General features: G+C 34.8%; 1 protein-coding gene across 2 annotated transcripts in view; it reads right to left on the bottom strand.

Annotated features, from left to right (window-relative positions):
• CNTNAP5 (contactin associated protein family member 5) overlaps positions 1–14,680 on the bottom strand; it is an 882,476-nt gene that overhangs the window by 421,165 nt on the left and 446,631 nt on the right. Inside the window, exon 7 of one of the 2 annotated variants that reach the window (XM_060151536.1) lies at positions 2,744–2,887. In XM_060151536.1, coding sequence (XP_060007519.1) covers positions 2,744–2,887 — 144 coding nt within the window. The remainder of the gene's footprint in view (positions 1–2,743; positions 2,888–14,680) is intronic. The other variant, XM_060151538.1, reaches the window with a different exon arrangement.

Raw genomic sequence — 14,680 nt, 5'->3', positions numbered from 1 at the left:
GAAGAGCTATCAGGGAACCAGAATGCTCACCCCTCTACACCTAGGAGTAAAAAGGAGCCTCCCTTGTCAATGGAGGTTTAGTGGGAAATCTGGATTCTACCCCTGCCTAGCAGTATTGAGGCAAAACCCACCTTTCCCCTACTGGAACAGTGTCAGAGGAAGACAGCTAAAACATAGGATTAAATAGGATTCATCATAATACCTAAAATGTTCAGGTTACAGTAAAAAAATGTCTTGTTATACCAAGAAACAGGAAGATCTCAGATTGAATTAAAAAAGACATTCAGTAGATGCCAACACTGAGATGACAAAGATGTTAGAATTATTTGACAAATATTTTTAAGCAGTCATTATAATGAAAATCCTTCAAATAACAATTGCACATTTGAGACAAATAAGAAAATAGAAAGTCTCACTAAAAAATAGAAAGTCTTATTTAACAAGGAAATAGAAGATGTAAAGAAGAATCAAATGAAAATGTTAGAACTGAAAAATACAATATCAGACATGAGAAAATAATGAATGTGCACAATAACAAAAGGAAGGGAATAAGAAAATGAATTAATCAACTTTAAACTCTAACAATAAAAACTACCTAATTTGACCAACAGACAACATAGACTGAGAAAAATATGATCAGAGGAACAGGGACCTGTGATTTTATAAGGAAAGATCAAGCATTCATATCTCTGGAATTCAGGAAGGAGATGAGAAAGAAAACGGCTGAAAAAATACTCAAATAAATGGCAGAATACTTCCCAAGTTTGGTGAAAGATGTAATCCCTCAGATTCAAGAAACTCAGTGAAACCCAAATAGGATAACCCAAAGAAGTCCACACCATGACACATCATAGTCAAACTTATGAAAACTAAAAAAAAAAAAAAAAAAAAAAATACTGAAAACAGTAGGAAAGAAATTACATCTTATCTGTAGAGGAAAAAATCAAATAACAGTGTATTTATTTGTCACCAGAAACCATTGAGGGGCTCAACATTTTTCAAGGGCTGAAAGAAAACAACTATGAACCCAGAATCTTATGTCCAGGGAACAAAGGCTTCAAGAATGAAAGAGATATCAAGACATTATAAGATGAAGGAAAAGTTAGGGAATTTGTCATCAGTATTCACACCCTAAAAGAATGGAAGTTTTTAAACAGAAAAGAGATTACAAAAGAAGGAGTCTAGGAAAATCAGGGAGGAAGAAAGAACAACAATAAGCAAAACTATGAGTAAATACAATATGCTTTACATTTTCTCTTGAGATTTCTAAATTATGTTTGATGGTTGAATCTGTCACACATCTGAGCCCTAACATACCAACAACTTCAACAGCCAAAAAAAAAATACTGATTCTAAAAATATAGGGAGAAAATAATAATTAAGAACATTATATAATAAAGTTAATTAAGATAGTTATATAATAAACAGGGAAAGGTAAAGGAACTTAAGGGATGTAAGGTTTTTACACTTCACTAAAATTGATGAAATATCAGTAAACTGTAATAAATTATATGTATATAATATAATGCCTAAAGAAACCATTAACAAAAGCTATACATAGAGATATATTCAAACACAAGATGAATCATAATAGAGTTATGAAAATCGTTCAAGAAACACACAGGAAGGTAGAGAAACAATATAAAAAACAGAGAGAACAGACAAAAGAAACAAACAAAAATATATATTTGAGCTCTAATACATCAATAACTTTAACATTATATGTAACTGGTTTAAATGCACCAATTAAAAAACAGAGGTTGACAGAGTGGATTAAAAACCATGACTGTACTATTCACTGTCTACAATAAACTCACTTCAAATATGATATAGGCATATATATTTATATTTTTTCTTCCATTCTTTTACTTTTATCTCTATCTATCTATCTATCAAATATATAACAAAAGAAAGCAAGAAAGGTTATATTAATATCAGATTAAGTAGACTTTAGAGCAAAGAAAATTATCATAAACTGAGAAGAACATTATATAGTGATAAAAGGGCCCATCCACTAGCAACACATAGCAATCCTATCAACCCTGTGTTTGTACCAAACAACAGAGCTGTAAAATATATGAGGCAAAAACTGATAGAACTGGAAAGAGAAATAGACAAATCCACAATTATAGCTGGAAATGTCCACACCATTATTGATCATCTACTATGTGCAAAGCACCAGTACTGTGAATGCAGTAGTGAAAAAGAAAAGTTCCTTGTCCTCATGAAACTCATGGTCTATTGGGGAAAGACAAATACTAATTAATTAATTTTTTTTTAACTTGCCAGCATAATAAGTAGTACAAAGGGAATCTCAAAAACACCAAAAATGTAACCTCTCTTCTTCAAAATGCCCTATTTTTTAACAACAATAAGTAGACAACTACATAATTCCAAGGATGTAGAATTTAATAGAATCTGCGGTTCTATTGTTGCATTTCCCAGGGGTAACAAAGAGATTCATGTCAGTCCAGTGTAGACTGCAAACCCTGCCCACAGATGGCACAAGCTCACAGCCAGGAAGACAGAATTCTGTAGGTGCCGCTAATGTATTTATTTCTCCCCCAAAACAATTCACACCAATTCAGTCCCTGCTTTGCCTCCAGTTTCACCTGGGAGTCTGATAAGACTTCCAAGAGTGTAATGTAAACATATTATGAGAAGGGGTCAAGGTTAGGATGGGGAAAGCAAGACTTACCCCAAAGTGTTAGAAACCATCAAGCTGAGAAGGATGCTGACTTACCACGGTGTAGATCTGATGCTTCCGCCTTTTAGCCAGGTCAATTATGTTTACTCCATTGTAGTAAAGGTTTTCGATACATCCGTGGAAGTTTTTCTTTAAAAAGGTCCCAGGTTTGCCTGGTACTGGAATTCCTCCAAAACTAAGCTTTATGAGAAAGAAAAAAAGTCAACTCTTAGTTATAAGCTCTGAACGAACAGGAAAAGGAAAGTAAGCAAGTGAATTTCAGAAGATTCAACTGTAGCATGAGCCAAGTGGCTCAAATAATTATAGATGCCACTTGATTACACATTTAAAAGGATACTGATTAGGCCACGTAAAAATAACTATAATTGCTTGCTTTTTAAGAGCTTATTTTACAAAACTGTTTTACTTCCTTTCTGAACCCTTCTAATACTAAATAAAACAATAATTTACAGAAGGAGGAAAAAAGAAAAGAAAATCAACATCTTTATATTTATCTCTTATACAAATATCTGAGAGCGTACAAAGAAAAACCAAGGGACAAACAAAACATACCACTCTTCAGACCTAGTTTATTCTGCATTGTACCAAAAACACCTTATGAACACAGTTGTTCCCAAATTACTTTTATAAAAAGGAAAATTAGGAAACAATTAAAATATCCCATACATTTAAATAAATGGAGGAAAAAATCGAGAATTGATATGATAGACTCCTACTTAGTTAATAATGGTGCTGAGTAAACATTTGTTATAAAGTGGAAAATGAGTGGAATGTTGATTGAAAAATTCAGGGGTTATAACTGGGTATAAAGTATGATGTCAACAACAAAACATGTGCTTACAATTTAGACTTGAAGAAATACACTGAACTATTAATGATAGTTGTCTCTGGGAAGGATATGGTTACTAGTTTTCTCTACCACTTTTCTTCCCAGTAAAAATTACTACAAATTACTTTTGGAATGGAAATATTCTTTTAAAAAGAAATCTGATTTGGTATGAATATTCCTTCTATTATACAAGAGAAGCAGAATACTTTCTCTAATCGTGTTTATCCCAACATTATTTAATGAGTAACCCAGTTTTTCTTCAATGCTTTGAAATGTTACCTTTAGCATGTATTTAAACTATTTGAATGCTTAGTGTATTTCAGGACGATTTGTTCTCCCAATCAGAATGTCTTCACCTCATATGAATAGCTACAGATAAAGCAAAGCTTACTTCCAGATGTCTACTTTTTTTCCCCATAAGTTCCACACTATTTTTTAAAAATTGTTTCTTTACGGGCTTCCCTGGTGGTGCAGTGGTTGAGAGTCCGCCTGCCGATGCAGGGGACGCGGGTTCATGCCCCGGTCCGGGAAGATCCCACATGCCGCGGAGCGGCTGGGCCCATGAGCCATGGCCATTGAGCCTGCGCGCCCAGAGCCTGTGCTCCACAACAGGAGAGGCCACAACAGTGAGAGGCCCGCATACTGCAAAAAAAAAAAAAAAAAATTGTTTCTTTACACATTGTAATATATGATAAGAGTGATTAATCCTGCTGCCCACTTCTATTTACCATTGTTTTAATCTAGATAATTATTTGATATTTTTGCCTACTTTAATTTTAAAGTTTAATTTCAGAATAATTTTATTTAAAATAATCTGTTGGAATTTTGAGAATTTGTTATTTCCATAAACACATTTACTTGGAGAAGAATAAACATTTTTGAAATATTTCATCTTCCTATACAAGAACCCAGTGTCTTTTTCTATTTTCAAAATATTTTTGGTAAGGCCCTTCACTTAAGGTTATTATTTTATTTCTCTCGTTCACATATTCATCATTAACTTAATTCCAGTGAATTTCAAGCATTTAAAAACTTCCACTGTATGGAATCTAAAAAACAAAACAAAATTGCGAACAACTCATAGATAAAGAGAACAGATTTGTGGTTGCTAGAGGTGGGGGAGTGGGGAGTGGGCGAAATGGGTGAAGAAGGTCAAAAAGTACAAGCTTTCAGTTATAAAATGAATAAGTCACTAGATGTAATGTACTGCGTGGAGATTATAGTTAATAATACTGTATTGTATATTTGACAGTTACTAAGGGAATAGCTCTTAAAAGTTCTCAACACAAGAAAAAAAATGTTGTAATCATGTGTGGTAATGGATGTTAAATAGATTTAGTGTGGAGATCATTTTACAATATACACAAATATCAAATCATTATGTAATACATCTGAAACCAATATAATGTTATATATCACTTATGTCTCAAATTCCAGTGTAAACGAATTGTTTTCATTAATTAAACATTTATCAAGTAAATTATATACGCATCCTATTGTTTTCTCTATCCAGATACTCGTATATTAAATAATGTACATTTTAGTTAATTTCATACAACTTTTCAAAGAAATAATCAGATGACATATTTAAAACACTTTACTCTTTTCAAGCCAAATTGTATACATTTTTTTGTTTCATTGTCCTGATAAAAACTTTCTAAAATAGAGCCAAAACTTTTTAAACAACAATAAATAAGAATTATGGTATAGAACTTTGGAAAAAAAGCCAAAAGCAAACAAAAAGGAACAGTACTTTTGTATATTTCCCAGTACATAGAATACTGATTCTGAACCCACATCACATTAGATATCCTTTAATCCCATTTACACATAAATTATTTAGTTGCTTATTTCTTGTTTGTTTGTTTGAAATGAGAAATGAATGCTCGGTTTTATCTATTGACTGGTCTTTCAAAAATTCATGTGACAGAATACCAGGTATTTTACATTTAATCTATTGATGGGTTGAATTATATTAATAGATCAGAAATTAATAGATTCTCTGATTGAACCACACTATTTGTCTTGAAGTATATGTGCTCATATTTTAAATAGTAAATGAATTTGAGCTCTAGTTTTCTTCTTTTGCCAAGTGTTTAGATCATGCCTAAATGTGTCTCTGAGTAAAACTCTGGGAGTTTTATCTTTGACTCTATTTAAAAATGACTCATAACTCTTGAGAAATATTCTGGAAAACTGAAAAAAAAGTGAACTTGTTAATTCCACAAATACTTTGTAAAACTACTGCTCTGATAACTTCCTTGTTGACTTCTTGCAGTATTCCAATGTTTTCAGTTTGAGTCATGTAGATTTAAAAAGATTCACTTCCCTTTTGTAATTGTATAAATCAAATTTATAAGGTAAAAATAAAGTTGACTATTTGTTACTTTTGTTTATTTTTAAAAAAAACTTTATTATGTTAGAGCAGTTTTAGTTTCACAGCAGAATTGAGAGGAAGGTAGAGAGATTCCCACATACCCCCTGCCTCTACACACGCACAGGACCCCCCGTTACCAACAGCTTCCACCAGTGGTTTATTTCTTCCACCTGGTGAGCCTACAATGACACATCATCATCACCCAAATTCCAGAGCCTACATTAGGTTTACTTTTGGTATTGTACATTCTGTGGGTTTGGACAAATGGAAAATTACATGCATCCACCAGTACAGTATCATACAGAATAGTTTGCCTCCTCTAAAAATCCTGTTCTCTGTCAATCCATCCCTCTCCCAGCCCCTTACTCCAATCCCTGGCAATCAATGATCTTTTTACTGTTTCAATCATTTTGCCATTTCCAGAATGTCATATTGTTGGAATCATACAGCATGTAACCATTTCAGTTTGGCTTCTTTCACTTAGTAACATGAATTGAAGGTTCCTCCATGTCTTTTTATGGTTTGATAGCTCATTTCTTTTTAGCTCTGAATAATATTCCATTGTCTCTATGTAGCTCAGTTTGTTTATACATTCACCTACTGAAGGACATCTTCGTTGCCTCCAAGTTCTGACAACTATGAATAATGCTGCTGTAAATATTCATGTTCAGGTTTTTGTGTGGACATGAGTTCTTATTCTTTTCTATAATTTATATAATTATATCACTATATATAATTTATATATAACAAAAATTTTATTCTTTTAATTTTTATGGCCATCTTCCTCAATTTTCAAAAAAAATTAATGTACTTCACTCATCTGTGATTTAGGAATATATTAGTCACAGGGCAATATTTGAAAAGGAGAAAAGAAAATAAAAAACCTTTCTTTTAAATAGCAAAAAAAAAAAGCATTTGAAGGATCTGGGGTAGAGCCTTTTTTAAGTGAAATAGTATGGAGGATAGTATATATTATAAAACTGTAATTTCCCATTACATGAAAGGAGAGCAAAACTCTTTCTAGTCTGGGTAGAGGATGTTAGGAGAAAATTGGCAGAGATAAGAGTTACATGGTGTGGGACCTGCTCTTTGGGTCTCTCTGGGAGATTGAAATTTGATGAGCTTTAGGTGAATGAGGATGGAGGCCACAAGATAGATTTTGGAAAACTCAGGGAGTTATTTCTCCCCTGATTCCTACAACAATGATGACTGTAAGCTTATTAAAGAGGCTTCAAATTCAGCATGGCCTCAGAACAAAACTTGGCTGGAAGACAGACAGGTTAGCAATGGCTATGAGAAGCAGCAACATGGAAGTTTCTGAGAGCTGCTTCTCAACGGCCTGATCACTGAAGCACTGTGTGAAGTAGGCTACTGAGGTCCCCAGGGCTGTGAGAGCAGGATGGGTAATATGGATGGACTGAGGATATAAGTGTGTCAAAGGCTGGTAGCTGATACGGAGGTCCAAGTGTCCAGGTGACTAGACCTCACAGCCTGAGCCCATTGCAGGTACCATGAACAGCAGCTACAGAGGCTGACACTTTACTCCCATGCTGGGCTATCCACAAGCCCGCAGCCTGTGATCTGCCCATGGAAACAAAAAGGAGGAGCAAGAAGAAACCCCAATATAACCCAGTATTTACACAATAGTACAGTTAAGTTTTAAATAGGCATTAACTAGTTATCATTCATCAACACGGTTAGATTTTTCTGCTATCAGGGGAAGCAGGGGTCGATAAGCATATTGAATTCAGGTAGGGAGAAGAAGCAAAATTGCATTTCTGCACATTTGAGTATGAGATTAGATTTTTAACCTGTTTTATATTTTAAATTTTTCATGTAGTTGAGAATATGAGGCTATAATTGTATTACTGAATTATAGATTTAGTTCATTATCAGATTAGTTAGAATGGAAAAACTTGCTTCATATATTACTGATTTTCTTTCCTGCGTATATAGTATTGATTTTTCTAAATACTTCATAAACACTTGTAGGTTATACTTGGTATATACCTACTAATTTTACATTAATAATTATATACATCAGATCATTTACATTCATAATTTTATCTGATTCATCAAAGTTCTGTGAACGAACATCAAAATCTTGCTCTTAACTATGTTTTTGTCCATCAAGCCATCCACACAAGGATCCCTGCTATGCATGACCTGGGATTGTCAAATGATTATAGCAAATGTTGGCAAAAATTGAATACTGATCATATTCAAGCTCTTCTCCTGCTAAGTTCAGTTGGCATCTGAGTCTCACCCAAATTCCCAACACCGGCTTTTCTCCTTGAACTCTGCCCATTAGTTTATTCTTCTAGCGACATAACTGGAAAACCAATAACCACCTCCTTCAGCCTTGCTCTTGGGCCTCTGAGTCCCAGAAAATGGCTTCTGAGTCCCTACAGCTCACGTCAGGACAGTGGCAGTCAACATCTAACTGCTAGAAATGAACTGTTTTGGTTTTTTGTATTTGATTGATATTTTATTTCATATATATATATCTGTTTAGTATAGGTGTTTTTAATTAGAAACTACAACATTTAGTACTTTACAATAGCCTTTATCTTTTTATCTTAATTTTTAATTTCAGTGGTACTAATTTTTCTACCTCTGTTTTCAGTTTACATAAATTTAACTGGGTATCTTTGTCCCCAGTTCCAACTTTAAAAAAATAATCATTTTGGTGTTTTCTGCCATACATGTGTTAACTGAAAACCACATATCATATGACTGGTGTTTGTTTATTAGGCAAATATGAGACTACTTACCACTTGAGGGAATTTAGAAAAAAAATTTTAATAATGCTATATATATATCTTTTAATTTCTTTGTTTTTTTTTTTGGCTCTTTGGGTCTTAGTTGTGGCACTCAGGGTCTTCGTTGAGGCGTGCGGGATCTTTCGTTGTGGTGCAGGCTCTTCATTGTAGCACGTGGGCTTCTCTCATTGTGGTGCATGAGCTCAGTAGTTGTGGCACGTGGGCTTAGTTGCCCCACAGCATGTGGGACTTAGTTCGCTGACCAGGAATCGAACCTCTGTCCCCTGCATTGGAAGGTGCATTCTTTACCACTGGACCACCAAGGAAGTCCCTAGAAAACTTTCAAGTGTATTGCTATAATTATAAAGATGATCAATATTGCTTTATTCTACTGTGTTTGTTAATTTTTGATTATTGTCTCTTTTATGCTTTTTCCTATGTAGACTGTGTAATGTTTAGTCTTTTTTTTACATCTTTATTGGAGTATAATTGCTTTACAATGGTGTGTTAGTTTCTGCTATGTAACAAAGTGAATCAGCTATACGTACACATATATCCCCATATCCCCTCCCTCTTGCATCTCCCTCCCACCCTCCCTATCCCACCCCTCTAGGTGGTCACAAAGCACCGAGCTGACCTCCCTGTGCTATGTGGCTGCTTCCCACTAGCTATCTATTTTACATTTGGTAGTGTATATATGTCCATGCCACTCTCTCACTTTGTCACAGCTTACCCTTCCCCCTCCCAGTGTCCTCAAGTCCATTCTCTACATCTGCATCTTTATTCCTGTCCTGCCCCTAGGTTCTTCAGAACCTTTTTTGGTTTTTTTTTTTAAGATTCCAATATATGTGTTAGCATACGTTATTTGTTTTTCTATTTCTGACTTATTTCACTCTGTATGACAGACTCTAGGTCCATCCACCTCACTACAAATAACTCACTTTCATTTATTTAGTCTTTCTGAAAAACTGACTTTGAAGATAATCCTGTGATTATCTAGCTTTTCAGACCACAGTTTTGGATTACTGTCTACGAAACCCAGATTTTTTTTTTCTCCAACCCCAGCTTGTTTTGAATTTTGATTACTTAAAATATTATTATTATCAATTAATAGGCACATTTATTTTTCTACTTTGAAACTCTTTTTTAAAGAAATTCTATTTTGTGGCAATTTGTTACAAAATTGCATAAATTTTTGAGCTGTATCAACATCCATCTTTAGCTTTTCACAATGAAGTGGTTAGAATCACTGTTTCAGGAGCTTCTCTGGCTGGATTTAAAACCAGCTCTGTCCTTCTGTGGGACCTCGGGTAAAATACCTAACTGTTGTGTGATTCATTTTCCTCATACGTAAAATGAGGATAATGATAATACTGATCTCATGTAAACAATGTAGCTTGATTAGATTAATGTGAAAATTGAAAGATTTCCTACCAAGGACCTACTCTATAGCACAGGGAACTATATTCAATATCTTGTAATAATAACCTATAATGGAAAAGAATCTGAAAAAGAATAGATATATACAACAGATATATACATATGCACATATGTCTATATAGGAATCACTTTGCTGTACACCTGAAACTAACACATTGTAAATCAACTATACTTCAATTAACAAAAAAGATTTCCTACCCTGAGACATTTTGAAGGGCTCATGGCCTGTAGCCTTTGCTGTTTGCGGGATTGTTCTTACCAGCAGCAATTTCTCAGTTAAGAGGTTCTTCCAAAACAGTGTTTTGCAGGCTTATTTTCAACAATTTCTGAATAAAAACTATATGGATATTAATTTTGCTAATATTTTACAGTCTGAAGTTTGCTATATTTTACACTGATGTTTTACATCAATAGCAACTACACTAAGTAACTTTTCTTTTTTTTTTTCATTTTAACATCTTTATTGGAGTACAATTGCTTTACAATGGTGTGTTAGTTTCTGCTTTATAACAAAGTGAATCAGTTATACATATACATATGTTCCCACATCTCTTCCCGCTTGCGTCTCCCTCCCTCCCACCGTCCCTATCCCACCCCTCCAGGCGGTCACAAAGCACCAAGCTGATCTCCCTGTGCTATGCGGCTGCTTCCCACTAGCTATCTACCTTACGTTTGGTAGTGTATATATGTCCATACCACTCTTTCGCCCTGTCACAGCTCACCCTTCCCCCTCTCCATATCCTCAAGTCCATTCTCTAGTAAGTCTGTGTCTTTATTCCTGTTTCACCCCTAGGTTCTTCATGACATTTTTTTCCTTAAATTCCATATATATGTGTTAGCATACGGTATTTTTTGAATTAATAAACAAATACACATTTTCTCTGAAGTCCTGTAGAAGTTTCCTTCTGGTTTTCAGATTTTCAGAACACTGGAACTAAATATGTTGTGTCCTCCTTTGAAAAGGTCCTTTGATCATTTCTAGCTTGATATTTATTTGAGAGGGAAAAGGAAAAAAGAAAGAGAGAGAGAACTTGCTAAAACTATCTGATCAGTATCTATTTTCAATGAATTTTTTCAAATTTAGGAAAACTGGTCATTGAACTGTTGAGTGTCAAATTCTGTGTAACTTGTTCTTTGGGTAGGAAGCATATTTCAGGCTCACGTTCTTCTGCATTCTTCTTACTCAGTCGGCATTCTAAAAAGTACTGTTTATTTTTGTTTATTTATTTGATTTCCTAAATGTCTAACCTAAAATTACAGAGCTTTTCTCAGTTACTTCAGTGGCTGTGTGGTATAAACTATTCTCTTTAACATCTCACAAATATATCTCTAGTGTGTTTATAATTGCTCCTGTACGTCCTTTAAACTTGAATGGGTCTCCTTGAATTAATCTTTGTTTTTAAGTCAACCCTAGCTGTATTCTACAAACCTCTTCATTTACTGATTTGTTTGTCTGGGACACTGACGATATGATTTTGCCTTTCCTTTGATACTCACGCATATTTCATCATGGGGCAGATACTGACGGTACTGAATAGACATTATATTTCAGGGCGCATCATTTGCATGAAGTAGCCCAAAGGCATTCAGTATATGCATCATAGAGCTAGAAATCCAGTTTCCATTAGATCATGGGCTCCTATAATACAAAATAGTTGTGACACTATAAGGGAACCAGATGCCCTGAGCCAGTTCTCTCCAGATAGCAATATGACAAATTCACATTTTTTTTTAAAGTCCTGGCTTAAGGGACATCATCTCAATAATCCCTACCCCGATCAACAAATCTAAAGTTGCAACCTGTTTCCCTCAATCTTAGCATTCCCAATCCCATTACCTAGATCTATTTTTGTTCTTTCTATAGCATTTGTCATCCTTCTTACTATGTAATTTATTTACTTGCTATGGGTATTGCTTATAGTTTGTCTCTCCTGCTAAAACACAAGCATCATAAGGGTAGGTGCTTGTTCTTTTCATGGACATATTCCAAGCACATAAAATGATGCCTGATACATAATAGATGCCAAATAAATATTTGTTGAATGTTTTGGTAAATCTCTCTAAAAAAAGTTTCTCAAGGACACAGACCACATCTTGTTCATTTTTGAATATTTAATGCAAGAGGTATGACTCAAACATAAGAGATTCAACAAATAATTGTTGAATCGGATCAAAAAAGAGCACTAGCAATTTACTTCTAAAACCGCTTTACCTTATTGTCCCTTTTTTGTCAATGTGGCTGCTTTCTTTTCTTACTTTTCTTATTTGTTTGCTCTTGGAAAATTGCATGGTGAGCCTTTTATTGATCTTAGTGGTCAACAAAATCAGGTGTTAGATTGTAAAGTTTCACTCACAGTCTGAGTGTCTTGGTCCATCTGGGAACCTGGAGGGTTTTCTGGTGTCACAGGTGGGCTCCAACTGCATGAATCCCAGGAGAAAACACACTTTGATGTTAAATGTATGAGGTCCTAGAAGCTGCCACTCTCTTTTCCTTTGATCTCATTCCTCTTCTATTGTCTGGAATTTGCTTGTCTCTTTTTCAGCCTTTGATGTTACTTCTCTGGCAATGAGTTCATTCCTCCTTATTGGTTTTTTTCTCTGGCCCTGTTTGAATTTCAGAGTCTTCTTGTTCTAAAGATTCCTTTTCCTGTCAGACTCGGATTTCTGATACATTTGAAGTTTCGCATTAGTGAATATTTGTCTCACTTTTGTTCTGATAGCCTATTTTGTAATGGAATATATATGAAAAAGGATCCAAATGGCTGTCTTTTTTTTTTTTTCCACACTTTAAAACTTGCACCGGCTTGGTGTTTGTTGAATTATACATAGTGATCATGGCCTTTCTGGAGGAAGGCTGTCAAAGGTAGATGAATTTCTGCCATTTCAAATGAGACCAGAAATCCCAATTTTCTGATGGTACCTCTTGATTTTTAAATATTGGCCTGAATTCGAATAGTTAAAAAAAAATACTAAATGGGCTAAATAAGATGAGGGTAGTCCAAATTGCTCCCTGTGTGACCAGTTTTTGGCTTCTGCTCTACTGTTTGATTTGATCAATGACTCAGATTGGAATTTCTTTGGAACTTTTGATCTCTATAACTCTTAAGGGGTTGCAGTGCATATTATCTCTTATTTTTGTCCCTACTTTGGGATTATATATTGAGATGAGGTGACTTGTTTTCATATTTTCACTTCTTTATTCCTTCTATACCCTATTCTTTCACAAATTCCCAGTGTCCCTTTATTTCTGGATGATATAATTGTTCATTTCTGTTTTGGGAGGGAAAAGAGTAAGTGATATCTGACCCAGATGCAACCCTGCATTGAATAGGAGGAAGCATTGATCCTGACAGCCCTCCTTATTTCCACAAAGCAACTCATTCACGGCCATGCTTCCTGCCTGCCTGTGTTCCAGGTCCACAGCTACCTACCTCCACCCTGGCTTTGGCTCCTGACCCAAGCCCAGCTGTTGCCCCTTACACTTCAGTTGAATTTGGTCTCAGCATCTCTCTTAGATAAGGTTTTCTTTTAGTAATAACAATAGTGGCATTTCAATAGGCACATGAAAACATGCTCAACATCACTAACTATTAGAGAAATGCAAATCAAAACTACAATGACGTACCACCTCACACCAGTCAGAATGGCCATCATCAAAAAGTCTACAAGTAATAAATGCTGGAGACAGTGTGGAGAAAAGGGAACCCTTCTACTCTGTTGGTGGGAATGTAAGTTGGTGCAGCCAATATTGGAAACCCCCAATTTCCAGCCAATGTTGGAAGCCCCCCATAGTCTCTCAACTGTGGAAACAGTATGGAGCTTCCTTAAAAAACTAAAAATAGAACTACCATATGATCCAGCAATCCCACTCCTGGGCATATATCAAGACAAAACTCTAATTCAAAAAGATAAATGCAACCCTATGTTTATAGCAGCATTATTCACAATAGTCAAGATAAGGAAACAACCTAAATGTCCATCGACAGATGAATGGATAAAGAAGATGTGGTACATATATACAACGGAATATTACTCAGCCATAAAAAAGAATGAAATAATGCCATTTGCAGCAACATGGATGCAAGTAGAGATTATCATACTAAGTGAAGCAAGTCAGAAAGAGAAAGACAAATACCATATAATATCATATGTGGAATCTAAAAATCTAAAATATAACACAAATGTTTTAAAATATAAATTAGAAACAGACTCACAGACATAGAGAACTGACTTGTGGTTGCCAAGAGGGAGGTGGGGTGGGGGAGGGATGGATTGGGGGTTTGGGATGCAAACTATTATATAGAGAGTAGATATACAACAAGGTCCTACTGTACAGCACAGGGAATTCTATTCAATATCCTGTGATAATCCATAATGGAAAAGAATATTTATAAAAGAATATATATATAACTGAATCACTTTCTTATACAGCAATAATTAACACAACATTGTAAATCAACTGTACTTCAGTAATTAAAAAAGAATAGTGGCATTTATGGACTAGTTTTATACAATGGGTCCTATGCTTAGGGCTTACTTTCACTATTTTTTTCTTTAACTTTTTA

This window comes from Lagenorhynchus albirostris, chromosome 6 (genome assembly GCF_949774975.1).
Source record: "Lagenorhynchus albirostris chromosome 6, mLagAlb1.1, whole genome shotgun sequence".
Taxonomy (NCBI): Eukaryota; Metazoa; Chordata; class Mammalia; order Artiodactyla; family Delphinidae; genus Lagenorhynchus; species Lagenorhynchus albirostris.
Note: the sequence above shows the minus strand (reverse complement) of the source record. Positions and strands in the feature narration are given on the sequence as shown.